Consider the following 26,434-nt stretch of genomic DNA (forward strand, 5'->3'; position numbering starts at 1 on the left):
TTAAGTACAATGGTTAAATGTACAAACAAAAAACAATTAGGAGAACGATTATTTTTAAAAGCTTCGTGACAAAGTCATGGGCAATTTCTAGTATATCAACAAATTAGAACTGATCGGAACTTGTCCGAAGATATGCTTAAAAAGGATATATTATTATTATTATTGAGGTTGTCTACCCCGAGGATGTCCTCATAGGGATGAGGTTTGCAACCGTTGGATGTGTGATCCAACGGTCTAGAAATACAACATCCTCTCATCTTCTCTCTCATTCTTTTTGTTATATATTGATTTTCAAACCATTGGCCGATCACCCATCCAATGGTCCATGGATCCTCATCCCTATGAGGATATCCTCGGGGTAGCTGGAGCCTTATTATTATTTTATGGGATTGAAATATCAAATATATATCTTTAGAGAGTGCCACTTCTGAGAAACCACGATATCAATTTCCTAGGTAATAATAGAAGCATGTGAGAAACCATGCAAGATAGTTTTATATATTTTAAAGTCCGTGTGCATGAGCAGAAATTCATCATATTGATTATTATTGGTTTTGTTTACTCTACCCAAGGATTGAATTACATATACTTGTAGGCAACACAAATTGCATTGGTCCATCCTAATATCAATCTTGGAAAACCTGATGAAGACCACTTGGTAATTGGTATGTGATATTTCTTTTATATATAATGAATCTGATCATGCGTTTTGAGTTGCAAGCACTTAAACAAACTCTCAATTGCATGATAAACATGTCATAAGAAAGAAATACTTGCCATGTAGTATTATTTGGTATAAATTGAAATATGGTTTTGTCAAATCTATATATTCTTCTCGAGTATTTAATTTTATGATTATATTAGTTAATGTAGTTTTATAATTGCCTTACTTTCACAGTCCGAGTTGATGAATGAAGCTTTTCAAAAAAAAAAAAAAAACTTTTAGAGACCCTGGATCTAGAATTCAATGTGTTAATGCGATAGTCTATTGTTGCTTGGTATGGGTCTCTACTAGTCATAGGTTTATCGATTGCTTCCAAGACGAATGGGGGTTACGAGATCACGTACATGGATTGCCACAAAGAGATGATGCTCAACTCTCTAGATGATCTTGAAAAGCATGTTGTATGCCACCACCGTCAAAGCGGTAGTATATAATATATAGTACCTGTGAAGATGTTGGAGGAGGAGAGAAATCTTATAAGCACAACTGAGAGTCCTCCACCTACCTCTAGTCCAAAAGACGGTGAAAACACCTTCAAGACACTTATTACATGCTAGCTTTACTAGATAATTATTCAGATTTCGTGGTTTTAGTTAAAGGATTCCCATTCCTTTTGAAGTCGGAGTTTTGGGCAAAATTAAAGGCATATTTCCCCTTTGAAGTCTAATTTGATGGCTTATTAAAAGATTGGATGGAATTATATATTTGGAATTACAAAATTAAGTAGATTGAATGTTCTTATTAGGAATGAGTATGACAATGTTGTACTCATGTACAATGGGACGTCTAAGCATAAGTCTGTTCTTATCCAAGAGATGCAAGGAATTGAGGCTGGATTACAAGCGGCAAAGTCCTTGACACAACATCTGATAGTCAATTCAGATTCTGCCCGAGCTATTAATATCATCAATGGTATCGAGGCTACCCCATGGTTTTGCCAGAATCTGCTTCAAGCCATTAAAGGTCATTATGGTTCTTTCAGGAGCATAGTATTCCAACATATCTACAGAGAATGTAATATAGCAGCGGACTATATAACAAAACTATGTAATATGGATGTAAGAAGCACAATGTACTATATAGGACCTATAGAAGAGAGGTTGCATTGTCTGTTATTTTGAAAGAAGATGCAGAAGGAGGGGTATAATAGAGTTTAGTAATACGTACAGGTTTGGGTCTGCCTAACCCATAAACATTTCAAAAAAAAAAACTAACTAGATATAAGAACTCAATGTTTTATAGGGGCGAAGTTTTGCCTTTCAAAAATAGAGTTATTTAGAAGATAGAATATTTAGGCACAAAAATGTGTACTTAGGTTTATATAATTGATATTAGAGTCGCCACCTAATTTTATCAAATGAAAAATTAAGTGAAACTTATGAGAAGTACTAGCCTTCGAGGTCACAAACTTATGGAACACACTATTGTTTGAATTGGCACAAACATGTGTCCCATATTCATCCAAGAGTGCCCACTACCGCATGGGGAAAATTCGTAAGGGATGTACTACCACAGATGTCGTCATTCATAAGAAATGCATTCATTTAGTTTCTATATGCAGGCAGTGTGGACAACAATGTGAAACTCTGAAACACATCATGTAGGAATGCAAATTCTCTCAGGCTATATGGAAGTGGACTGCAGCTAAGTTTGAAGTTCATAGACACTTCGGTCCTTCTCGCAGGCATATAAAATTGCCAATTAAGCTTTGGAGTACCAGACTTAAGCGCTTATGGAATGCAACACTCATTAGTGGCATGGTGGTTTTATGGAAGCACAGAAACCATATCAACTTTGAAGGAAAAAGGCCCAATATCAATGAATGTAAGCACTCGATCTAGTATCACATATTCACCACCTCCCATCTGTCTCAAGAAAACAACAACTCTTCATACAGAGACATGGCTACTATGAGAGCATGGTACCTAACAAACAGACCGAGAGATGCTCCAACGACTAAGCAATGTACTTAGGTGCCACCTGAAATAAATTTTATGAAGCTAAATACCGATGGCACTGCTTTTGGAAATCCAGGCCCTTCCGGTATTGGTGTTACTTTTAGAGATTTTGAGAAATTTTTTAAACTTTTCTTATGCAGGAATATTGGAAATGGATCAAATTTTAGAGCAGAATGTATAGCTATCATTGAAGGTATTGAGCTTGCTATCAGTAAGGGGTGGTTACGGTTATGGACTGAAACAAATTCTGAACCTACTGCATGTCAAAGCTTATTGTATTGGGAATTTACTGTGGGATTTGCAACCGAGATGGAGAAACAGCTATACCAAACTTCTTGCCATCACTTGCACTTCAATTTCTCTGCTAACGTCATTGCCAAAGTTGGAGTAGCCCTCCAAATGAATGAAACCCAAATTTATGAAGGCAAACCGCCTTGGTTACTATGTACATTGGGAACTCCCTTTCCAGGTTTTCTTTAGATATTATTTGTGAGTTGAGGTACGAAATCATGTAAAACTATTTTCAATGTACCGAGCTTGATCATGGTTGGACGTTAGCTAGTCCAGACCACAAAATTTTGTAATTGTCTTATGTAGTATATCCAAGTCCACAAGACCACAACATATCCAAGTCAACCATGCTTGACCATTATCTTTTCGGTCAATACATGTAAAAAGACTTAATTGCCCTTTGCCCTTTTAACAATTTTCTAGCTTTACCCCCAAATAACTTAGGCCAATTAGCTTTACTCCCCAGTTCTTTCATCTAGTTACCACCCCAAAACTTAGGGCAATTAGTTTTAACCCCTAGACCACAACACATCCAAGTTAACTGAGTTTGACCGTAATATTTTTGGTCAAGACAAATAAAAAGACTCTAATGCCATTTTCTAGGTATAATTACATAAATACCCTGTGACTTTGGCAAAGAAAAAATTGGAATTCAAATCATCTAGGACACATGTCATGATCTTGTGAAATCTATCTGACGACTACCATCAATCCTTATCAAATAACATCCACACCCTTAACATTATGAAATTACATAATTACTCTCAATGTAACATTATCTTCTCCAAGCCATATACCACTACCACATAAAAAGACTTCATTGTCCTTTTACGGTTGGTTTTCTCTTAGCATACATGTAGTTTTTAACAACCATGAGGGTAATTATGTAATTTCATAATATTAATGGTGTGAATGTCATTTGATAATGATTGGTGGTAGTCGTCGGATAGAGTTCACAAGATCATGACATGTGTCATAGATAATTTGAATTCCAATTTTGTCTTTGCCAAAGTCACAGGGTATTTATGTAATTATACTTAGAAAAGGACATTAGAGTCTTTTCATTTGTCTTGACTAAAAACATCACGGTCAAACTCAGTTAACTTGGATGTGTTGTGGTCTTTAGGGGGGGGGGGGTAAAGCTAATTGGCCGAAGTTCTGGGGGGTAAAGCTAGAAAATTGTAATTTTTATTTACCAAGCAAAAAAAAAAAAAAAACTAGCCTTCGAACTAGATTATTATTAGGTTTGAGAATCAATGTATGATGTAGGAAGGCAATGCACCCACTCGCCTGGTGAAATCTACCATACTTCTATTGCAAGGTGGAAACTTAGGCAAGACATTTTTCATAAAGGTTGTTCCTTAATAAACTTAGAAGGTTAATTAATTCTCAAAAATGAATTCTCAAAAGTTTACTCTATTGCTGCGTTGAACTACGCACAAAACATGATATGACAATATTAAGGTTTCTTAAGTCCAAATGGAATATAGAAAAGCTTATACTCAAGAATTTAAATGTTAAATAATCAATTCCAAATAAATAGCGAAATCTTGAAATTGGGCACCAAAGGTGTCATAGGGGCATTTTAGTCATTGTCAACTTGAAACTCATAATTCAATGAAAGTTTAGCCATAGATAGAATTGAATTTAATGAGGAGAGTCTAAAACTCTAAATATGCTAATAGGAGAACAAAAAGAAAAAAAAAACATGACGTTTAGGGTGCAAAAATAGTGTCTACACACTTTTGTATCTACTTCAAACTTCAAAGCACACAAGATCGCAGTAAAATAAAGCGACATCTACGACCTCCCTAAGCCGGCTGCTTAACTTGTCCACTATTCACTATTGATCTGTACCGAGATACAAACATACAACCACATACAAATAATTCAAATTTTGAGTTATCCCCAAACTTATGTAGCGTTTTGTGTTTAACTCCCAAATTTTGAATTATCACAATTAGACTCCCAATCTGTCTGAGACCTCTAACAAAACTGTTCATTTTTTTCATAATGCCCAAACTACTCTTTTAAGAAAATTGCCGTGAGCAAATTGTTTTTCTCCCCCAATTAAGCATAGTCTACTCCAATAACTTAGATTAAAACCCCCAACTTAGGGTTTTATTTTGCTTCTCACTCTATTTCTCATCTCCTTGCTTCGTCACCTGAATTTGAACATCCATTTCTCGACATTCATTTCTTAATCTCGAAACAACTACTTCTTTACACTGGAATCCACTATCTATTTGCTTCGACACCACGCATGAGCTTCGTGAATACCATTTGGAATAGACGAAGAGTTTCCCCAACCTTGATACGGGCAGGATCAGTCTAGTTGTTCTTAACAGTATCACCCCAATTGAATGTGGTCGAGCTTGAAGCCATGTTTCTTTGATCTTTGAATGAGAGCACTATCATCATGTTCAGAAAGATAATCAATGACCTCATTATTCTTTCTAATAATAACTTTGGACGTTTTCTGAGCCTCAAATTCACGCTTCTCAGCTATGCTTCTCATTGTTTCATGGGTACGAAAAATTGGAGTTTTAACGATCTGTTTTCCCTTTGGTTTATTCACAGCACACCTTTCATATACTAACTTCCCAAACACATTTCTCCTGACACTCTTCTTATTGCTCAGATTTGTAGACTTCATTCTCATTTTCTCATCATTGTTACTGAAGTAAGAGGACTTGGCATAAGATGGAGACAGTGTGCTTCTTTTGCTTTGGCTGACTATCAAACTGGTCTAATCTGTTTTTTTCACTAGATTTTTCACCAACCCTCCTATCTAGTTCTTGATATTCATCCATGGGGTCAAGCAGAGCTCTCTGTTTCGACCCCCACCTACGTGGCAAACATCCATTGGTAGGAGTCTCCACTTTATTCGTTTAATCGACAGGGCTAAAGCCCAATTTGCAATATCATGGATCAATGTACAGGCCCATTAACTCATGTGGCTAAGGCTGAACCTTAACCACATGGCTTGCCACTAATGTACGTTGATTTATGTCCAGATTCGTTTATTATCAAAGAGATAATTATCAGTTGAAAGTTATAGTATATCACAATTACTCAAGCTACAAGATTACTTGAGCTACAAGGACTCTCTACTCTACCTATATAAATACCAAACTATTTTTCATTCAGAACTACGTTCTTGAGACTTGATCCCATTGATAATTTGGGTACGTAGGCAACCGCAAGGTACAGTCTCATCATTCTCCCGATCACCATCATTTTTCTAATTACTTTTCAACGTTCTTCGTCTCTTTCATCAACACTTAGTGTTTTGATCATATTTGGTCGAAACATAATTGGCGCCGTCTGTGGTTCTTATACTACACCCTCGGTCACGTTCTGCGAAAGTTATGACGCATACTCGAAGAGCTCAAGGTCCCGATGTGATTACTGACGATCATCACGAACATGATGGTCAAGGACAACTTGGCACCGACAAAGATAATACATTCTAATACCGTCGCTCCACCAAAGCCAAATTATTCAAATGGGTTATTGCCTCGACGATTCTCCATTATCGATCTCGCGGATAATGTAAGTCATATGTCTCGAGAAGCACTTCTTCAAAAGTTAAAGACCGTCCGCGAAAACGTAATAATTACTACAAAAGCCATCTTAAACGACGCGCCCACTCGTATGATGATGTTGTATCTGGCCACACCACAACGTCACACACGCCAACGACATAATAGTGTGGGATCGTTTAAGTGGTGAGGATAAGATTCGCGATATTCGCAAATGTAGCCATCAACGAAGTTAAGAGTAATGGGCGACGAATTCCCGACCTCCGAAAATCCCCACCCACTTGGTCACGTTCTCTAGGCAAGGTACCGCTAATAATCGTCCGACCGCACCCCACGATCCTACAAATTTTCGGGAAGTCCCGAGGAATTGAATGGCTTAACGTAATAATGATCGCACTCATGATCGGAACCAACAATATGGTGAAACACTTCAGAACGCCGCGTTCTTATAATTCAACATTATTGTACCGAAAAGCCCAACGTACCATCCACAATCATCTCGACACGGAAACGATGAATCTTCGCCGCTTTCTTGTCGCTCTATTCGCTCCCATAGGCGCCATCGTGACTATGATCACGATCTAACGATACGGATCTCGATGACTCCTCAACGTGTCGAGAAATGATTAAAAAGCTCTTACGACAAATGATCCTTTTGAATCGACACTAGAAAATCCGGCAGTTTGAAGATGGTATTTTGGACAAATTTTTCTCTCGCCCAAAGGGCTACTCATAACAAAGACTTCAAACAACCGAGTTTGATCAATATGATGATGTCGAGGGTTGCCCTATGCTTCATGTGATTAATTTCACAAAACAAACCGGTTTTATCGGGAGTGATGATGATGCTTTAAAATGCAAACGTTTTCCTTCTACATTAAAAGGGGAAGCGTTGGTATGGTTTAGCGAATTACCTCCGCGCTCTATTCGTCGATTCAAGGACTTAACCGAAAAGTTTTCAAAACGTTTTCATCATAATCTAAAACGTCCAAATGGAGTCCGAGTTCTTTTCAACATTAAGCAACAACGTGATGAAACTCTCCGTAGTTTTATCGCTCGTTTCCGCCAAGCTGCAGCTGAGATTTCTGAACAATCCGATCTAATGGTGGTTTACGCTTTTAAAGAAGTTATTTTGTTTGATAAAGATGGGTTATACAACTCTCTTGTTCGGGATATTCTATTTTCCCGACGTGCGTTATACCAGCCAGTTCAACAATTTATCAATGTTGAGGACGACACGGCTGCTCGAACTTCTCGTGACAAAGATAATAAAGGAAAGGATTTCAATGATCAGCGAAATAAACACAAGAATCCGACTTTTGATCAACAAAGAACCCCGGTCGAAGCCTCCGTGATAAGAAAGAAGACTCCATGAGCGGACCGAAAGCCTTTTACGATTTTGAATTAACTCCGCTTAATACCAAATATGCGGTAGTTTATGACAAAATCAAGGATAAGAGTCTGCTCAACTCCGCCGCTTTGGCGGCGACACTAAAACAACTCGCGATAAATCGTTATGGTCATAATTTCATAATGATTATGGTCATGAGACGGAGAATTGTCGGTCTTTGGGGGGAAGAATTGAAAAACTTGTGCGAAATGGGAAACTTGATCAATATGTGCGTAAGAAAGTAACAACTCAAGCTTTAACTATCATCGATCACAATGTCATTAAGGTTGGACATGCCATCATTGATTCATTGTCCAATACTCAACGAAAAAACGCCGTCATTCTAAAGTCAAATATCCGCCTAATTTGTACGGTTAATCGGGATCAATTTCGTGGAAGGTTTTCGCCGCGGAGACTATTGAAGATGAACCATTATGTTTCACCGACCAAGATCTAATGGGCGTGCATGTTCCTCATTATGATGCCGTCGTGATAACGGCGATATCACCAGATATCGTGTACAACGATATAATGATTGACACCGGTAGTTCAAATTAGCGTCATGTTTTCTCGGGTGTTATTGCAAAGATTCCTTTTATTGATAACTTGGTCACCCCCGAAAATGCGCCTATCGTTGGTTTTGATGGTACCGCTACTCATCATTGGAAAGGTGTCTCTCCCCGTCACTCTTATGCGTATGAAGTCAATATTGATTTCTTATTGATGGATTATAAATCCCCTTACAATGTCATCCTTGGTCGAGATTGATTCATTATATGGAAGCCGCCGTCTCAACATATCATCAAGCCATCAAGTTCCCATTCAATAAAAGAGTCCGTAAAGGTGCTTGTGATCAACCGGCATCTCTAATTTGCCACGACAAATGTTCTCGATGATTATAAGAAGTCCGAAGTTGTTGGATCTAACTATTCTCGAAGTTCCAACGCCAAAATAGCAATTACAAGATCCGGGACCTTCGGTTTACTCTGCCCAATAGAAATGTTGAAGGACCCCGACAGTCGATCCACTTTTAGAAGTTCAAATTGGCCAACTCCCGAAGAGACTACTTTTATTTCAAATTAACTTCCGTAAGAGGAGAGACAAGAGCTTATTTTGTTATTGCGGAAAAATAATCATGTGTTTGCTTGGCGAATAGAGCAAATGCCTGGTATAGATCCTTCGGTAGCTTGTCATAAACTCGACATTGATCCTAATGCAAAACCAGTTCGACAAAAGCCCCGAAGGATGGCCCCCGATAGAAAGATGAAAGTGAAAAACGAAATCGACCGTCTCTTGTCTGTTAACTTTATAAGGCCTGTGACTTATCCAACATGGATGTCAAATGTTGTCGCAGTGCCTAAAAAGAACGGCAAATTATGTGTTTGTATCGATTTCACAAATCTCAATAAGGCTTGTCCGATTCATCCGTATCCATTGCCTCGTATATCTGAAATGGTCGATGCAACATCTGGTTTTCAGCGTTTGTCTTTTTGGATGCTTATTCCGTTTATCATCGATTCCGTTATTCATTGAGGACCAAGAGTTCATCAGATTCATTACGCACCAAGGCATTTCATCGTTACCGGTAATGCCTTTCGGTCCTGAAAAAACGCCGAGCCACATATCAAAAGCTAGTCAACACTATTTTTCTCGACCTACTTGGAAAGGCAATCAAAGCATACATCGATGACATGGTTGTCAAATCTACAAAAGCACCTCGATCATCTTATCGATTTGCAAGTCGCTTTTCAACGACTCTCCAATGTCAACATGCGTTTGAATCCGCTAAGTGTTCTTTCGGTTTATCATCCGGTAAATTTTAGGATACATGATGACTAGACGCTGAATTGAAGCAAATCCGGATCAGATTCGAAATTTGTCCTTGAAATGCCTTCTCCGACGTCAAAGAAAGAAATTCAACGACTTACGGGGCGCTTTGGCTGCCCTAAATCGCTTTATCTCTCGGTATTCTTATCGATGCCGCCCTTTTTCCAAACATTGAAAGACGCAAAGAATTTGGACGGAGGATCGTGAAGTTGCATTTCGTCATTTGAAAGCATACTTAGTCCAACCTCCAGCTCTTGCCGATCCAAAGAATCGGGCAGCCTATATAGTTCAGTATTTAGCCGCCAATCGATCATGCCGTAAGTGCCGCCTTATTTGTCAACGGTGGTGATGGGCGCCCTATATTCTTTGTTAGCAAGACTCTTACAACCGGAAACAAGATATTCTCGAGTGGAGAAAATTGCATTGGCTTTGGTTCATGCTTTGCCCGACGCCTTAAACCTTATTTCCGGGGACGAAGTTGTCAAAGTTTATACGGAATATCCATCGCGAAAAGCTTTTTCGTAATGCTCGAATCAAGTCGCCTTGCGAGATGGGAAAGTTACCTCGGCTTATAGCATTGTGTTTGAAACTTCGCATACCGGTGAGAAATGACAAGCTTTGGCTTCGCTAATGGCTGATTTTCCAATTGAGGATATTCTTATGTCCGACGATTACTAGATCGAAGAGAATGTCGCCGACAACACGCCATTACCTCTCAGGGACGATGATTTGCCAAACTTATCAGATGTATCTGCTGATTGTTGGATTGTTTACACTGATGGTTCGCATAATAAGTATGGCTCCGGTATTGGGTGTGTAATCTTGCAACCGAATGGAGAAAAAATTGAGAAGTCAGTGCGTTTGGGTTTTGACGCTTCAAATAATGAGGCCGAGTACGAAGCTGTCATTTGCGGCTTGCGTACTGCTCTTCACTTGGGGGTGACTAAACTACAATTATTCACAGATTCTAAGTTAGTCGCTAGCCAATTTGGTGGATCGTATGCAGCTCGTGACGATAGAATGGCAGCTTATGTGGACTTAATTCATCGGATTGCTCGAAATTTTGATTCTATCAGTATTGTGCAGCGTCCGCGTCATGACGTGCGACATGCGGATTCTCTCGCTTATTTATCCGCGGCAGTTAAGTTAGATAAGCCTCGGCAGATTACCATTGAATTTCAAAAGGAACCGAAAGCATCGACCGTCCATCGAGGATGTGCGCCGATATATGTACATCACTCGAGTTGTTTTTTCATCAAGACATTTTCTCGAGGAATCACGTTATGCCAATTTGATATCTCCTCGTCTTCGACTTCGGGCGCAAAGCGTGATCTTGATAATCAAGCTATCATTGCGCAGAAAAACGCTTTGATCCACAACTTATGCTATCAGATGACCACAATGATCCTATCAATGATATTGTCTCGGTCCATACCGATGACGATCATGAAGCTGACAATGCTCCAAAGGTTCCTGATATAGAGCTAAGTTTTCCACTTACACCTTGTGACGAAGATGATTGGCGTCTTCCTTATATCACATATTTACATGATCACATCTTGCCTCCCGTCATAAAGTGGGTGATCGTGTCAAAACGCTGATGCTTGGAAATATTGTCTCATATCGACTTCGAATCGATGTTCATTTGCAACTTTATCGCAAAAGGCACAAGTCTTAAACCTATGCTTTCGTTGTCTCGCCAGAAGGTTTGGTTTGCTCGTCCTGGCGAAAATTCATTCAGGCTTATGTGGGAACCACTCCCGGGGGCGAAGTCTCGCTCATAGAGCAATGACACAAGGATACTGGTGGCCGTACATGCAAAAGGATGCTAAGCGTTTGTCTGAAAAGTGTGTTCCTTGTCAGAAATATGCTAACATGGGAAATCTTCCAGCAACGGAACTTCATCCAATCTTGAGCCCTTGGCCGTTTGCAAAGTGGGGTCTTGACATCGTCGGTCCTCTTTCAAAAGCTCCTGGCAGTGTTCGTTTTTTACTCGTCGCAACTGATTATTTTACCAAGTGGGCTGAAGCTATGCCCTTAGCCCAGATCCATGCTCCAGATGTTAAAAAATTCTTATGGCGAGACATTGTTTGTCGTTTCGGTATTCCAACATCATTGACTTCCGACAATGGCAAACAATTTGATGTTTGAAGAAATTCGACAATTTTGTTCGACTTGAAGATTAATCACAATTTCGGCACCATACCATCCTCAAGCTAATGGACAAGCCGGAAGCTACTAACAAATCCATTCTTGCAATGCTCGGCGGCGACTTCAACAGCCAAAGGAAATTGGGTTAAGGAACTTCCTGCGGTTATGTGGGCTTATCGAACCACACCTAAGCATTCAACTGGATTTTCTCCGTTTAATCTTGCTTACGGTACGGAAGCGGTTTTGCCTACAGAGTTGATGACACCAACCACACGAACTTCTAACGTGGAATTGGAGTCGAATGATCAAGCACTTGCTCAAGCCAAAGCCTTGATAGATGAGACAAGAGATGTTGGTCTTCAACAGTTAGTTCGTTATCAAGCTGATATGAAACGAAAATATGATAAGAAAGTTCGACTTAAAGTATTTGAGAAAAATGACTGGGTACTCTGTCGAAAGACGAGGTTGATAGATTCCGGTAAATTTGGAGAAAACTGGACAGGTCCATACATCATAGATCGCCCTGCCACCAAAGGATCTTATTTTCTCCGAGATTTAGATGGGAATGTTCTCGATAAGCCGTGGAATGCATTTCATCTGCGCAAGTTCTATAAGTAGATTTTAGTTGTGTTTTTCCGTTATCCTGGAGAAATAAAATAATACAATATTTTGTTTGTTTCCAGTTCAGGCATGTATTTTCCGTTGTTATCTTTGCATTTTTTAAGACTCGGTAATCAATAAAGAAGCAGTTATTTCACTTCAGTTCCAATGGTATGATTTTGGTTTTAGCGAACCTTATAATCACTACAACAAAATCTGGCGAAAACGCGAATTACCACGCGTTTAATTTCGTCCGCCTAAGTTGAACGCTTTTACGCCGCTTAGTCGTTACTATCGCTACAACATAATCCGCGAAATTACCACGTTTAATTTCGCCGGTCCTAAGTTGAACGCTTTTACGCCGCTTAGTCGTTACTATCGCTACAACAAAATCCGGGCGAAATTACCATGTTTAATTTCGTCGATCCTAAGTTGAACGCTTTTACGCCGCTTCGGTCGCGTTACTATCACTACAACAAACTCTGGCGAAATTACCACGTTTAATTTCGTCAGTCTAAGTCGAACGCTTTTACGCTCGCTTGGTCGTTAATATCGCTCTGACAAAATATGACGAAGTTACCACGTTTAATTTCGTCAATCTAAATTGAACGATTTTACACTCGCTTAAGTCAGTTACTCACGCTATGTCATCATTTGATGACGTTACCCCATTTCGTTCCGTCAGTTCTGCGTCGGAGCATTTTTTAGCTCAATCTAATTTTGCAAGCTTAAAGTTAGCATTGGGGGCGTTTCATTCTATTTCGTGTCATCTATATAATTCAACAACATTGTCAGTTTCCCACAGGTATGTTATCTGACAACACAATGATATTCAATTGCCAACACATACTTTATTTTATTCAAAAAGAATTTTTAGCTCTATGGTATTACCAACGCAAAATCACATGTTCATTGGTTTGGGCAAATCCAATGGTTCCTTACAAACTTTTCGCATATACAACTCGTACAAATCTTTGTAATTCATCTTCTCACGCTCTAGTTCATCTCCGTTTCTATTAAAGTCTCGTCCAATTGTCTTTACGGACGATTCACAATGTGTCATTTGCACGTGATCTTGGCCAAGCCGCTCGTTTAAATCGGTCATTCGCTTGTTATTTTTCTCTGCCTCTTTTTGCGCACGTTTAAGTTCCTGATCTTTGGTCGCCACGAGTGCCTTTAATTCTATCACATCTGCTTTTAAGTGTTTGTGTTCTTCCATTATCTCACAGGCTTTCCCAAAGTCTTCGTATGATCTCTGCTCGGCTTCTTCCGTCCGCTCGGTTAAGTTTTTGTTTTCATCTTCTAACTCTCTGTTGGTTCCGCTTAACGCTTTGTTTGCCTCTTCCAGTTTTCGGTTGAGTATTTTCACTTTCTCTATTTCTTCTACGACATTGACTTCATTCGGAATGATACTTTTCTTCGCAACTTTTTCATGAATTTCTTTGGCTCGTACTACCGCCGTTTTAACCTGCGGCGAAAAATATTTGTTTTCATCAATTTTTCAGACTTAAACATAAGTTTGCAATAAATGATAAAAAAATACTATCATACCTGGTTCATAGTATCGAAAATCATTGACACTGCTCTCTCATATTCTCCGATGTTCTCCGTATTCTGGTCACAGTTTTGATATTTTTCGAGCCCCTCCATTGGCGTGGTCTCTGGTGATACCTTCGCTTCGTCGTCCAGACTTGAACATCTTTGCTTCATCTACCAATTTCATCGGTTTAGTGTTGGACATAAATTTCTTTACCATCTTAACGCAATAGTAAAAGTCAACGGTCCACTTACTGTTAACAGATTCTGTGGTTTTCCTCCATGAGTAGTATTACCCCGGATAGTACTTGCCAGTGGTGGTTGGATTCTTTGCTCCTGCATTTTGTTTTGCCGTTTGTTTTCTTTCACCGATTTTGTGTTCTTCGCTGCACTATCTTTTGTAGGTATCAGGGTTTCGTTCTTTTCCCCGCCATTCTTTTCCTGTATATACCAAACCAGAGCGAGATATTACCTCTCCCCACACTTTTACATATATATGTTTTATACGGTACATACATTTTCCTCTTTGTGTTGAGAATGTACTTTATTTCGTCTAGGCTGTTTTGTGCATTGTAGTCTCGTCCCTCGAGGCATCATACATTGTAACGTTGGTTGTCTCTCTTGATCTCCGTTCGCCCGTTTTCTTGTGGAATATTTTCTTTTGTACAATTCGCTATTTGTGTTTGGCAAGCTCAGCACTAATTCTCGTTGTGTTAATTCCGTTCCATCTTCTTTTTCACTATCGCTATCGCTGCCAAATATTGCATTTCTGAGAATCTTATTCTTCTTCGCCATTTCACTATGTGTCTCCTTGGACCTATCGGGCTGTTGTTCGTTACCCCCGTAGTGTCGGAAATCAACAATATCATCAAAGTAGCTCAGATCTACCAATCTTTCGTCAGAACATTCATGAAAGAAGAAACGAAGGTTGTTCTCCACTTCCTTGTCCAATTTAAGGTCTGGTAGTGTACTCGCGTTTTCTGTTAGACACAAAATACCTCGTGTTAGTCAACCGGTTACTCGTAGTACAGTTCTCAATACTTATGTTTTGGCTTACCTCGAAATTTGTTCGGCACTTTAAACTCTGTCGGATTCCACTTCCCTCGCAAACGGTATGCAAATCTATCCCATCCGGTGTATACTTTTTGGGAACCCTTTAAAAGTTCTTTTTGAATCCTTGAATTCAACTTCAAATTTTATGTACCCTTTCGTCGGATGGCTTTCGGTCGATCAACGCCGAAGATTTCTTGAGCCCCAAACCTTCGTTAAATTCATTTTGTAAACGGTGTGCTCTCGTAAAGATTAACCAGAACGATATTGGCAGTTGTCCCGGTGCAATTTGCCACCACTCCAATAATTGCGCAAGTTCTTTATTCAACGGAATTGTATTCCTGCAATTTAATTGTGTGTAAGCCATTACTACTTCATCTTCTTCGACTTTCGTTTCAAATTCGTACACTTCTTCCATCTCAAATTTCTCGAGTCCTAGTATTTTCTGTATTTCCTTCAGCGACCATCGACGCGGTGTCAGGTAGTCGTTGTATCTGTCACCTTCTTTCCACCTCACCAAGTCTACGATCGTCATCACATCTTCTTCTTCTCGATTATCTTTCATCCGTGTAATACAGTCGTTTCTACCTGCAAAAAAATAATAATAAATAAAATAAAAAAAATAATAATAATAATAATAATAATAATAATAATAAAAAAAAATCAGATTGCTCAAAAACCGGATTTGCTAACTCCACGAGAGTAAATCGGGTCAGATAGGTCAATGACCGAGTTCACTTGGTCCACAAGGGTGTACCGGGCCAGATTTAAGAATAGCAGTTACGGTGCCCTTCCTTTGATGTCGGTGCACCGTATCATGTTTTGTTAACATCAAGTTTTTGAGTGCTGGCGCCATCATCGCCCTCACCCCATAGTTTAATAAAATTAAATCACCCATATTACTCCCTCCACTCTTCCTACGATATATTTTTCACCTTTGCTATGATCTCGGCCGGTAAGAACGTTAAGGATTCTCTGAGAGGATCCCTCCGGTCGTGGGTAAATTAGGACACTACATGCCGACGACATTCTTGCCGGTGAAGTCAATGGCTCATTGCTTTTGATGGATCTGCGGTTTTCACTTTTGAGGTTCAATATCCTTGCCCCTCTCGGTGGTTGAATGTGTTCACAAGCTTTTTGGCTTCTAGTAAGAGACTAACGATGAATCGATTACCTAAAGAACCCATCTTGTCGATGCTCGCGGTCCTTCTTGTATCACACAATTCTCCGTGACGCACCACAAGAACAAGGCTTTCCTACCATGATCGCTTGGACCTTTGGTGGTAACACTTTTTGCTATGGTGAATATAAGGAGTGAAAGTTTAACTTACCGAGAATCCAAGATGAGTTTGAAACAGCGGTGCTAGTTTCGATGGAAGGCACCACACGCCAGCCATATCTGAAAGAAGACGAGCTTTGTGCGACGTCAAAGATTTTTTCTGCTTACGTCTGTTTTGTTGGATGGGCGTAAAGTGTTTTTTATGGATTGGGATATGCGGCCCAGCACTTATATAGGATTACGCGCGGGTTTTCCAGTGCTGGTGGGATTCTTCTCCAACTCCAACTTTATCTATACTCTCAATTCTTATCTCATCCGAACACTTTGAGTCCAATTCATATTTAACTACCTTTTATTTTTATTATTACTAAACTGCCCCTACGTTTAATTTTTAACGGTATAATCCAAGTATCGCTATTCCGTTGGCACGCATCGTCGAATTCAAATTTCGTATTATTACGTGACGCGTTCGATCTGATAGTTTTCGGCAATGTCGATTTCTTTTGCAATTTTATTTTTGTGCATATTTTATTTTTTTCTATGCATTTTCGGCCATCTTTTATTTAATTACATTGCGTTTCGTATACGTTAGTTTGACATTTTTTCGTTCCCGATAATTCACGATTTTTTTTTTTTTTTTCGACAGTCAATTTTCCTATCATTTCCTTTCGCACGACACTTCGTTATAATTATGTTAATTTTTCTTTCTTCTTTGCCATATGAACTTTGTTCGCATGCCAAAGAGGGGGCGGTGTTTCGACCCCCACCTACGTGGCAAACATCCATTGGTAGGAGTCTCCACTTTATTCGTTTAACCGACAGTGGCTAAAGCCCAATTCGCAATATCGTGGATCAATGTGACAGCCCGATTAACTCACGTAAATTTAAAGTCAACCTTAACCACACGGCTTGCACTAATGTGACGTTGATTTATGTCCGGATTCATTTCTTATCAAAGAGATAATTATCGGTTGAAAGTTATAAGATATCACAATTACTTTCAAGCTACAAGATTACTTTCGAGCTACAAGGACTTCCACTCTACCTATATAAATACCAAACTATTTTTCATTCGGAACTACGTTCTTGAGACTTGATCCCATTGATAATTTGGAGTGCGTAGGGCAACCGCAGCGTCTGATCATCATCATTCTCCCGATCACCATCATTTTTCTAATTACTTTTCTACGTTCTTCGTCTCTTTCATCAACACTTAGTGTTTTGATCATATTTGGTCGAAACACTCTCCTCCCACAACCTGTTGGGAAATCTCGACATGCCGATATGTTTTGTCGAGGATATTCTCTATGATTTTCAGGAGGAAATGATGCTTGAGGTCGATCTGAATCCTAAATCTGGTAAAATAGAACCCGAACAACTTTCTTCGCTCACATTAACCTTGGGGGAATTTTGTCCAATACCTTCTGTGAACCCATTAGTAGAGTCAACTTCTAGAATTTCACCTTCTTCGATATCAAACTGATCGACCGAACCATCACCAACACCTTTATCGCACAGCTCCGCATTTAGCTGTGGGGAATATTCTCGACCAGCTTATGGGAATTGCTTAGCACAATCAGATTCTACAAATGTATTTTCAACCTTAACATTCATTTCATAATCTGAACCAACTGTAACACCTTCTCCACTCGTCTGAAACCTTCTTGGAATTGCATAGCAGAATCAACTTCTACAAGTGCACTCTTTGCCTTAACCTTCATTTCATAATCTAAACGAATAATAACACTTTCTTCGTTGACATTAACCTTCGGAGAATATTGTCACCTATTAGCAGAGTCCACTTCCACAATTTCACCCTCTTCAATATGCAATTTCACCTACTAAATTGGGGGTTTTAATCTAAGTTATTGGAATGGGCCTATATATTTTAGTATCGGCATGGGAAAATATGTCAATATAACCTTCTAGCGGTCAAACATTTGTCGAGATTTTGAGTTTTCAGGCATTGTCAGAAAAAATGGAACGCTGGGCAGGACTTCTGAGGGTCAAAATTAACCCTCACAGTGGACCCCTTTTTACCGTAGCAGCTTCACTTAGCTTATCTCCTTCCTCTAAATCCCTAACCGTAAGTGGACCCAACTTCCTAAACCCCCCGCCTTTTCCTAATTCTATAATTTCCTAATATCCCGTTTTCTCTGTTAAAAAAACAGGTACCTACTACAAATGCAATATTCTTCACTGGTGATAAAGTGGAAGGGACTGGAAATTCCGTCATAGAAAGGTTATCGAATAACCGAAACATAGCAGAGATTCTCGTTTCGAAATATTCCAGACTGGGTGTTTCTGTTAATGCTTGGGTTGTTGAGGCATCTGTTTTTAATGGACCATTTGCTGTTTATAAGGAGTTTATTCCTTGTGTAAATTCTTGGGGTGAGCCCAAATGTTATGACCATCTTGCCTTTCCTGCTTCTAGCTCTACGGTGTCGCTTTTATCCAAGTGCCTTGAAGAGGTATGTGTTTATATTAGAAACAGATGCTTATGCAATTGGGGCTCAACTGCTATTAGATGATAAGCACATGTTGAGCAATCACAGATATATAGAGACCAAAGTGTGGCTGTAATTGTTTGTATGTTTATTTATATAGTTGCTCAGTTATAGAGTTTATGTTTAAGTAAGAGATTCACACTCAATTTTTTAAAGGAAAGTAGTACAATTTAGGATGATGCAAGATGATTGTATCATTCCCTCTTACCCATAAGGGTATGGGAAACCTAGTCCATACAAGTAATTCACAGCTAGGAAATATTTTCTGAATTGTTCTAAACTTGTCGTGAGCTATCCGTTAGTTTCTCTAATTAATAACTCTCAAGTGTGCCATGGTGAATGATTCTCTGGAATACTCAAGCCTTGGGGAGAGTCAGCTTTAAGGCTTGTAGTTCATTAGCTCCAATAATCCATGAGTGAACACATCTTGGCACCTCAAGGAAAGGAAAAACCAGGTCCTTTTTCTTGGAAACTTCACAATGCACAATTATATGCTTCATCAAGTTATGTGTTGCAAGTATTCGGCACCATAATAATGCCAACACATAGAATGGAATTTTTTATAGGCACTCTTTTGCTCCCACCACTCTATGATGGAAGTTCGGATTGCCTAATTGATGTCCAGGAAGCCGCTTTGACTCAAGTATCTCATACGTGGATTCAGGTGTTAAGGGCATATAGTGTCTAGCCAGATGTTACCCAAACACACGGGTCCATTTGGTTCAGGATACGAGTACTGGTATGGGGTACGCTACTTGGGATGGTTCGTCATACATTGGGGTAGCCTTAATCGGTTGCTGTTTGGGTTTTATTTCGCTTTGGAACTTTTATCTGGATGCTTTAGGGCTTAAGACGTGTGGGTCTGTTCATTGTTGGCTTAGACTCGATGCATTATTGAAATCTGAGTGAGGGCGTGTGTGTGTGTGTGTCAGAGAGAGAGAGAGAGACCTGGAACAAATAAGGAAAGTGCTCTAGAGCTTGCAGGTCTGTTTTTTCTTATTTTGGTATTCTGTTTCTTCTTCATCTTTTCTCTCTTCTTGGTCATCCTCTTGAGGGACAATAAATTTGGGCGATTTGGTGAGTGAACCCACCCTAAACGGGACGTGCATACTGAAACACGGTGCTAAAGGGGGTTAGCGAATCAGGTAACACTGGTCCAGCTCATAGCCTCTTATCGTGTTCACTCAGCCCTAAAGCAGATATCAGACCATTGAGTTTTGAAACTTGCTGTAACTCTCTGCTGGAGAAGTTCCTTCGGAAATCAGGTCCCACTTCTGATAACCGTCTTGGCTCACTACGTGTTACTGAACAGTCCCCGGCTTGTTGCTGGAGATGAAGTATAGGCCTGAAAATTGGCGTTTTATTGGTGCATTTGTCATTTAAAAACCTTATTCTCAAACTATTGCGCAGTTAAATGATGTCTTCTTTAACAAAATTTGCTGTTCACTATACCACATAACGTAATAGGAGCACCGAGCACCATCATGATCTTCTTCCCCATATTTGTCTCTCATCACCTGCTTCCAAAGAACTCATTTTGGTTCCCAAAGTGTCAAAGCCATTTGCAATGCGAGGAGATGTTGACTACTTTGACGTGTCAGAAGCCTAGACCTAGATTCTACGTTATACACATTCTCCCAAGAGATAAAATGATAACGATCGGCATCAGCTGTAGCTCCCCAAATAAAAGCCCTCATATTCTTCTATAACTCATTATCTATACGTATAGGGACAATGAAGAGATTACAGAAGTATATGGGAAGGCCAATCTGTTTATAAGAGTGGAATTTATAAAAATGATCCTGCATCACTTACAGATTTCTGCTTCCAAATGGCCAACCTGTTTCAAAACCTTTCGATCACTGTAGTCCATCTGCCACTTTGTAAGGTGCGGCATTTGGGATTCCTGAATATGTGGATGGAAGGAGGAAATGTGATGCCCCACAGGTTTACCAGTTTTCAGTAAGTCAGTGATTTCATTTATTCCATATTTCAAGTTCTTACCAAAGTTAACATGTTGCCCTGAAGTAGCTTCAAATCATCGTTAAACGGAGGCGGTAACAAATAACGCATGAGAGCCTCGATGCACTATGCCTCCTAGAGGGAGTAGAGGCTTAAGGGGCGCCTCAGAGGCTTATTGTGGTGTAAGCCTCAGTCATTCCTCAATCGCAAAACAACTTAATCTTTGTTTTTATTTTTGAAATTGATCAATTCTCCATATGAATAAGATCGTTTTGTCCTTTGAACAAAGATTGCTGGTGGCTGTCAGGAGAAAAAGTAAATTCTCTCATTTATTTGATTTCTTTTTGGAAAAAACTAAGTTTTGAGGGCCTTGGGTTCTTCTGTCACTGAGGCAATGAAGACGTCCTTCAGGTTTCAGACTCGATCAGAACAAGCTTCGTGGAAGAATAGTATGTTGTCTGCGTACTAAAGAAGTTGGAGAAGGGAATTCTTAGGAGCAGCTTTAGAACCTGTAAAAATTCAATTGTCTTGTGCTTGTAGCACCATTATCTTGTGATTTCAAAGTCGTTGGGTCCTCCTTCGCAATAGTGGTAAGATCTAAATTCAATGGAGGAACGAAAATAACTTTGTCTTCATTTGGGCTGTCACTTGCCCCTGATAGTAGATCAGCAACCCTGTTAACCTCTCTAAATGCATGGTTAAAGGAAAGACGTGCAAATTTCTGAGACAATCTTGTATGGCTGCTACTAAGTTATTACTGAGAAATCTCCATCCTTTCTTGTATTGCCTTGAGCTCTTGATAAATGACTGATTTTCTGCAACCCCCCACCTGTATAAGCTACCATTACTTCCCCTTTGTCGTTTCTTATCACTACCCCATGGCTACTTCAAATGTTCTTCACTGCTCCATTTCTGTCGAGTTTATGGTGCCCAACTGGCGGTGCCTTCCATGAGCAAGGCATGGGTTCCTTGGTCAGCAACACCATGTTTATATCATGATTTGCATAAGATATCTTGCTTCTGCTGAATCATCCATTTCTGGCACCTTAGATAGTGTGCAAGTTCTCATATCCCTTAGCAAGTTGTCCAATACCACGTTCCAGCTTCTTTGTTGCGCTTTAACCTTCTGTTCTTCCTTTCTTTCTATATGTAAGTGTCTGTCACATACCAATGCCTTGTATTTCTGTTAAGCTGGATTTCTTTCTGCAGTGCTTCAGAATGTTACGCCGTCTTGGAGCGTTCCACTAGGTTTTGGAGTTCCATAGCTTGCGTGACTACTGACAACACGTTCTTGTTGTACACACAGTCAATATACATTTGTTTTCAGTTTTCTCTGGTTGCTAAACATAGGCTGCACTGAGATTGATTGAAAACTTTTTTTTATTGATCAGCCTGTTTTTAGTTGGAAGTTTGGAACGTTGCCAGAGAACAATTTCCATGTCTCATGAAACCATGCTTACTGGATCAGTAGTTTGTCGGACACTAACTTGTACCACTTTACCCTACCACTGAGATTCCCAAGTGATATGTAGGCACTCATGATGGAGAATTCACCTCTATGAGATGAATTCCAGATGACTCTGACAATGTGAAGCTGATTGTTCAAATCAGCGTTTAGAATCATGTTCCTGATCATACGGTCTTGAATTTTCACGACATTGGCACATTGTCAGTTTAGTGATTGTGGAACTCACTTTGGTGTCAGGTGGAAAGTTTAATTGCCGTAGCTTGAAGAAATTGCCATAAAAGGTCTATCTGAACTCATGTCTTCTCACCATTGACTATTCTACACGTCATGTGTTTCTAACTGTTTTTCTGGTCTTAAGTATGCATCTCCAAGAGAATGAGCAGTCAATATGGGCTTTGTGTAGGAAGCACGGACACAACTGTTGGTGGGCTGTGTCCGCGTCGGGGATGGACACAGCATGAATGCGTTTCCGGCACGGTCAGGACGTGGATATTTGACACTAGAAGGAAAAGAGAAGAGAAAATCTTTAATATATAGAAAAACGAGGGGTCAAGTGAATAGTGAAGGTGTGTGGACGTAGGGGAATTTTGGTAATTTTATATATTTTTTATTAATATTTTAACTTTTTGAGGGGCAAAATAGTATTTTAACGTTTATAAGTTTAAAAAAAATATATATATTCTATGGATCCCACGTGGGTACCACGTGCACAGTAGCTAGTAAAGATAAAAAAACTCAATTCTCTTAAGTTCTTCTTTTAATAAGCTTTTGAAGTTCGATTAATAACTATGTATACTTAATCTTGTGTTTTTTTTTTATCTTGAGTATTTGAATTATAATACATATGAATTAATTTTTAAAGTTTAATATATGTAAAACAAAATTAGAAATATTATATAATTTCTGCGTCCTTGTTGCATGTTGCATTCACGTTCTACTTTTTTGAGGTATAGCCGAGTCGTCGTGTCTGTGTCCACGTCTGCATCCGCATCATCATCAGCGTCTGCATCCGTGCAACATAAGCTTTGTCCAAAAGAGCTTCTGCTTGATTTCAGGAGCCCAAAACATGCATATTTGTTTATGAATGCCATTTTTTTGTGATAGATGTCCGAGTTTATGACCTTTGCATCATTATTACTATTATTGTTATTACCTTCAAGACCCCCTTTCCCAGGTGAAGGTGGGAGTTAATACCAAGACTTTGGGCCCAGCCCCTCAAGGCTTGACCAGGGGGCTTGTACTGAGTTGTAGATGGCGCAGCATAGACTGCACTATAATGGGTGCGGCATATGAGAATATGTGACAGTAAGGTATCGTGGAGCCTGCTATAGATGGGAAAATCATGCAACAAGGGTTGGCATGTTTGGACCCAGACTCCCAGAGTTGTCACACTAAGGTGAGTACCAAAGTATGATAACAGTGTATAGAACAAGAACCACAAAAATAGATAGGTGCGACACTATAATGTGTGAATATTCTAATGAGCTAGGACTTTGTGTAGACACTGGACATATATGCATTACTATGGTGTGATGCTAGTTTTCTTACTATCTTGGTCAAGCCTTGAGAGCTCGGGCCCATTCCCACCTTTACCTGGAAGGAGGAGGGGTGCGTGTAGGTGTGGGGGAGGGGGTTAAGGATGTTAAGGAGTTAGCATTAATATTAGTTCTACCCATAAACAAAATAATTAAATTACTCGAATTAGTCAGTGGATCATCTGGAATAGACGTTTCTATTCGTGTTTAAAGTTTCTTGCCTACACTTATGCCGTGGAAATAATTCATGCTCAACAGGTGAAAAAGGTGATTAATGGGGGAGATCGAGAGGCAAGTGAAGTGAGAGTGTCTACCTCGTTTCTCCATCAAGCCAAAACTGTTGTCTTTGGATTTAGCAAGGGTGGTACTGTACTTAATCAGCTACTTACAGAACTTGCCCACACAAAATTTCTGCCCCCGTCAAATTTGTTAACAAAGGACATGTTAAGAGAAAACTGTTCAGAAGCTTGGGAAGAAAGTCAAGTACTACCCAGTTCAAAAGAAAGCCTTTTAAATAGCATCTCTGAGATCCATTATGTGGATGTTGGTTTGAATTCTGCTGGAGCATATCTTACCGATAATTCGGTAATTGAAAAGGTTGCTGACCGTGTCATGCATGGAGCTGGAGGATTTCGTGTTGCTCTTCATGGAACTCCAAGGCAGTGGGGTGATAGCAGGCGATCATGGATCACGAACGAAAAAGAGAGATTGCTTCAGTTGCTTGAAGTTGCAGCTCAGAAGACTGCAGGTAGAATACAGGTATGTGAGAGGTTGTATTTTGGAAATAATCTGCCTAACTTGCAGATGCATTTTGAAATAATCGAAAATCTGGACGTGAGTTGACACAGTTACTATTTGGTTGCAAATATCTAATGGAAGGGGTTCTAGGGACATATTTTATCTTAACACTCAAACAAACTCAAAATCGTTAGGTAATTTATAAGTTTTGGATTAGGCTAATTTTTTGTTGATATGATCTCCTACATACTCTAAACATTGTCACAAATAATAAAAAAAATCAAAAAATTCTAAACTTGCCAAATGTAGTTCACAATTTACAAAATTTAGTTAATTGTAGACCGTTCATTTTCACCATATTGTATACTATATTTGGCAAGTTTAGAAATTTTTGATTTTTATTATTATTTGTGACAATGTTTAGAATAATTAGAAAATTATATCTACAAAAAATTAGCTTAATCCAAAACTTATAAATACCCTAACGATTTTGAGTTTGTTTACGTATTAAGATAAGATATGTCCCTAGAACTCCTCCCATATCTAATATCTTAAGTATAATGGACTGGGCATATTATTATTTTTTGCAGCACAAAATTGTAATTATGTGATAACGTTTTGTGAAAAACCGTACGCAACGTCATACATTGAAATAATGCAGTCGAATTGGATCTCACTTATTTAGTTAAATGTTTTCACCTGAAAACACTTGTTATATCTAGTAGTTAAGTGTGACTGTGTGACCTTATCATAGAAATAGAAATAGATTACGATTGCTGTTTTCAGCATTTAGTTTTCTAAAGTTTGTGATGTTTGTACATCTAACTACTTTAAAGAGAATGGTTTGGTGAACAGTGTCCATTTTCCATTATATCGCCATCCGGTTTCAAATTTTTTTTTTTTTTGCTAGGTAAGAATGAATAAATATAAATAAAAGAAGTTACATGGTGTAGGGAAGAGATCTTCCCCTGATTCAAAACTCATGCACTCTGTTTCCCACCGAAGGAACAAGTATCACTCATTAGTATCTAAAAACACCCCATAAGGCATTTCCCATTTCTTAACCCACTTACCATTGACCACTTGAGCATTTGTATTTGTAAGTCTAGCTCCATTTGGAAAGCGATCTGCTGTAGTGTTTCCTTCCCTCCATATGTGAGTGATTTTGAAATGCTGAAGTTGTCGAGACAATTTGTCCATCTTGGTGTTATGTCCCATGGTAGAAAGTTAGATCCAAATGCCCCACGGCACTCCGATTCTACCCGACTAACCCATCCTCGAAAGTGATAGACAGTTCTACTCCTTCAAGAATGGCTAGACATTCAGCCCCCTATAGTTGTTATCTACTCCAATGGATCTCCAATATGTGAGCTTGAACCCACCTTCATGATCTAAACTTACCCCTAATCCAAATTTGGACTGGTTTCCCAAAGCACTTCCATCAGTGTTAATCTTGATTGCCTGGTGTTCGGGTAGCCAAATGCCTTGTTTGATATTAGGTGCTAAAGAAACATTCCAAGCAAAGCACCCACAAATTTATCTCTTTCATTATTAAAGGAAAAGGCCTTTGACAATAATGCAGTAGTATAGACTTGATATCTAATCGAGGCTTTACACATGTTCATGTCCCTTGGCTTTCCTTCAAAATGGATACTATTTCTCAATTTCCACAAAGATACCAAAGTACTAGCAACTGCCGAGTGCCAAAGATGTTTCAATCTTGGACTCCAAAGTCTTGCGACTCTAATAGCTTCAGTAAAGCTATTGAAGTTCATAGAAATCTGAAATCTGCTTGTAGTCCAATGCCATAAAGCTCTGGAGAATGAACATTCCCAGAGTATATGTTGAAGGTTTTCCACTTCAACCTTACATA

At 39.2% G+C, this 26,434-nt stretch overlaps 1 protein-coding gene and 1 long non-coding RNA gene across 2 annotated transcripts; one reads left to right on the forward strand and one right to left on the reverse strand.

The window, feature by feature from the left end:
* Positions 1 to 13,336: 13,336 nt before the first annotated feature.
* Positions 13,337 to 14,607, reverse strand: LOC147494178 (uncharacterized). The gene is made up of 2 exons (XR_015199593.1): positions 14,038 to 14,607; positions 13,337 to 13,954 (listed from the first exon to the last, which is right to left on the reverse strand). It is a non-coding gene; the product is annotated as an uncharacterized LOC147494178 (long non-coding RNA).
* A 2,899-nt stretch (positions 14,608 to 17,506) lies between these two features.
* On the forward strand, positions 17,507 to 25,245 carry LOC147494179 (uncharacterized). The gene is made up of 3 exons (XM_086566678.1): positions 17,507 to 18,437; positions 18,523 to 18,822; positions 24,082 to 25,245. Exons 1-3 carry the CDS (start codon positions 18,330 to 18,332, stop codon positions 24,664 to 24,666), a joined length of 993 nt encoding a protein of 330 aa, XP_086422804.1. The 5' UTR covers positions 17,507 to 18,329; the 3' UTR covers positions 24,667 to 25,245.
* Positions 25,246 to 26,434: the final 1,189 nt, after the last annotated feature.

Source organism: Coptis chinensis, chromosome 6, assembly GCF_015680905.1.
Source record: "Coptis chinensis isolate HL-2020 chromosome 6, ASM1568090v1, whole genome shotgun sequence".
Lineage (NCBI taxonomy): Eukaryota > Viridiplantae > Streptophyta > Magnoliopsida > Ranunculales > Ranunculaceae > Coptis > Coptis chinensis.

Excerpts from the sequence above, each read along its gene's own strand:
- LOC147494179 (XM_086566678.1), top strand. The coding sequence starts at position 18,330 with ATGGAACGCTGGGCAGGACTTCTGAGGGTCAAAATTAACCCTCACAGT. Across the intron at positions 18,438-18,522 it reads CTTCCTCTAAATCCCTAACC|GTACCTACTACAAATGCAAT; the intron begins GTAAGTGGACCC and ends TTAAAAAAACAG. Across the intron at positions 18,823-24,081 it reads TATCCAAGTGCCTTGAAGAG|GTGAAAAAGGTGATTAATGG; the intron begins GTATGTGTTTAT and ends CATGCTCAACAG.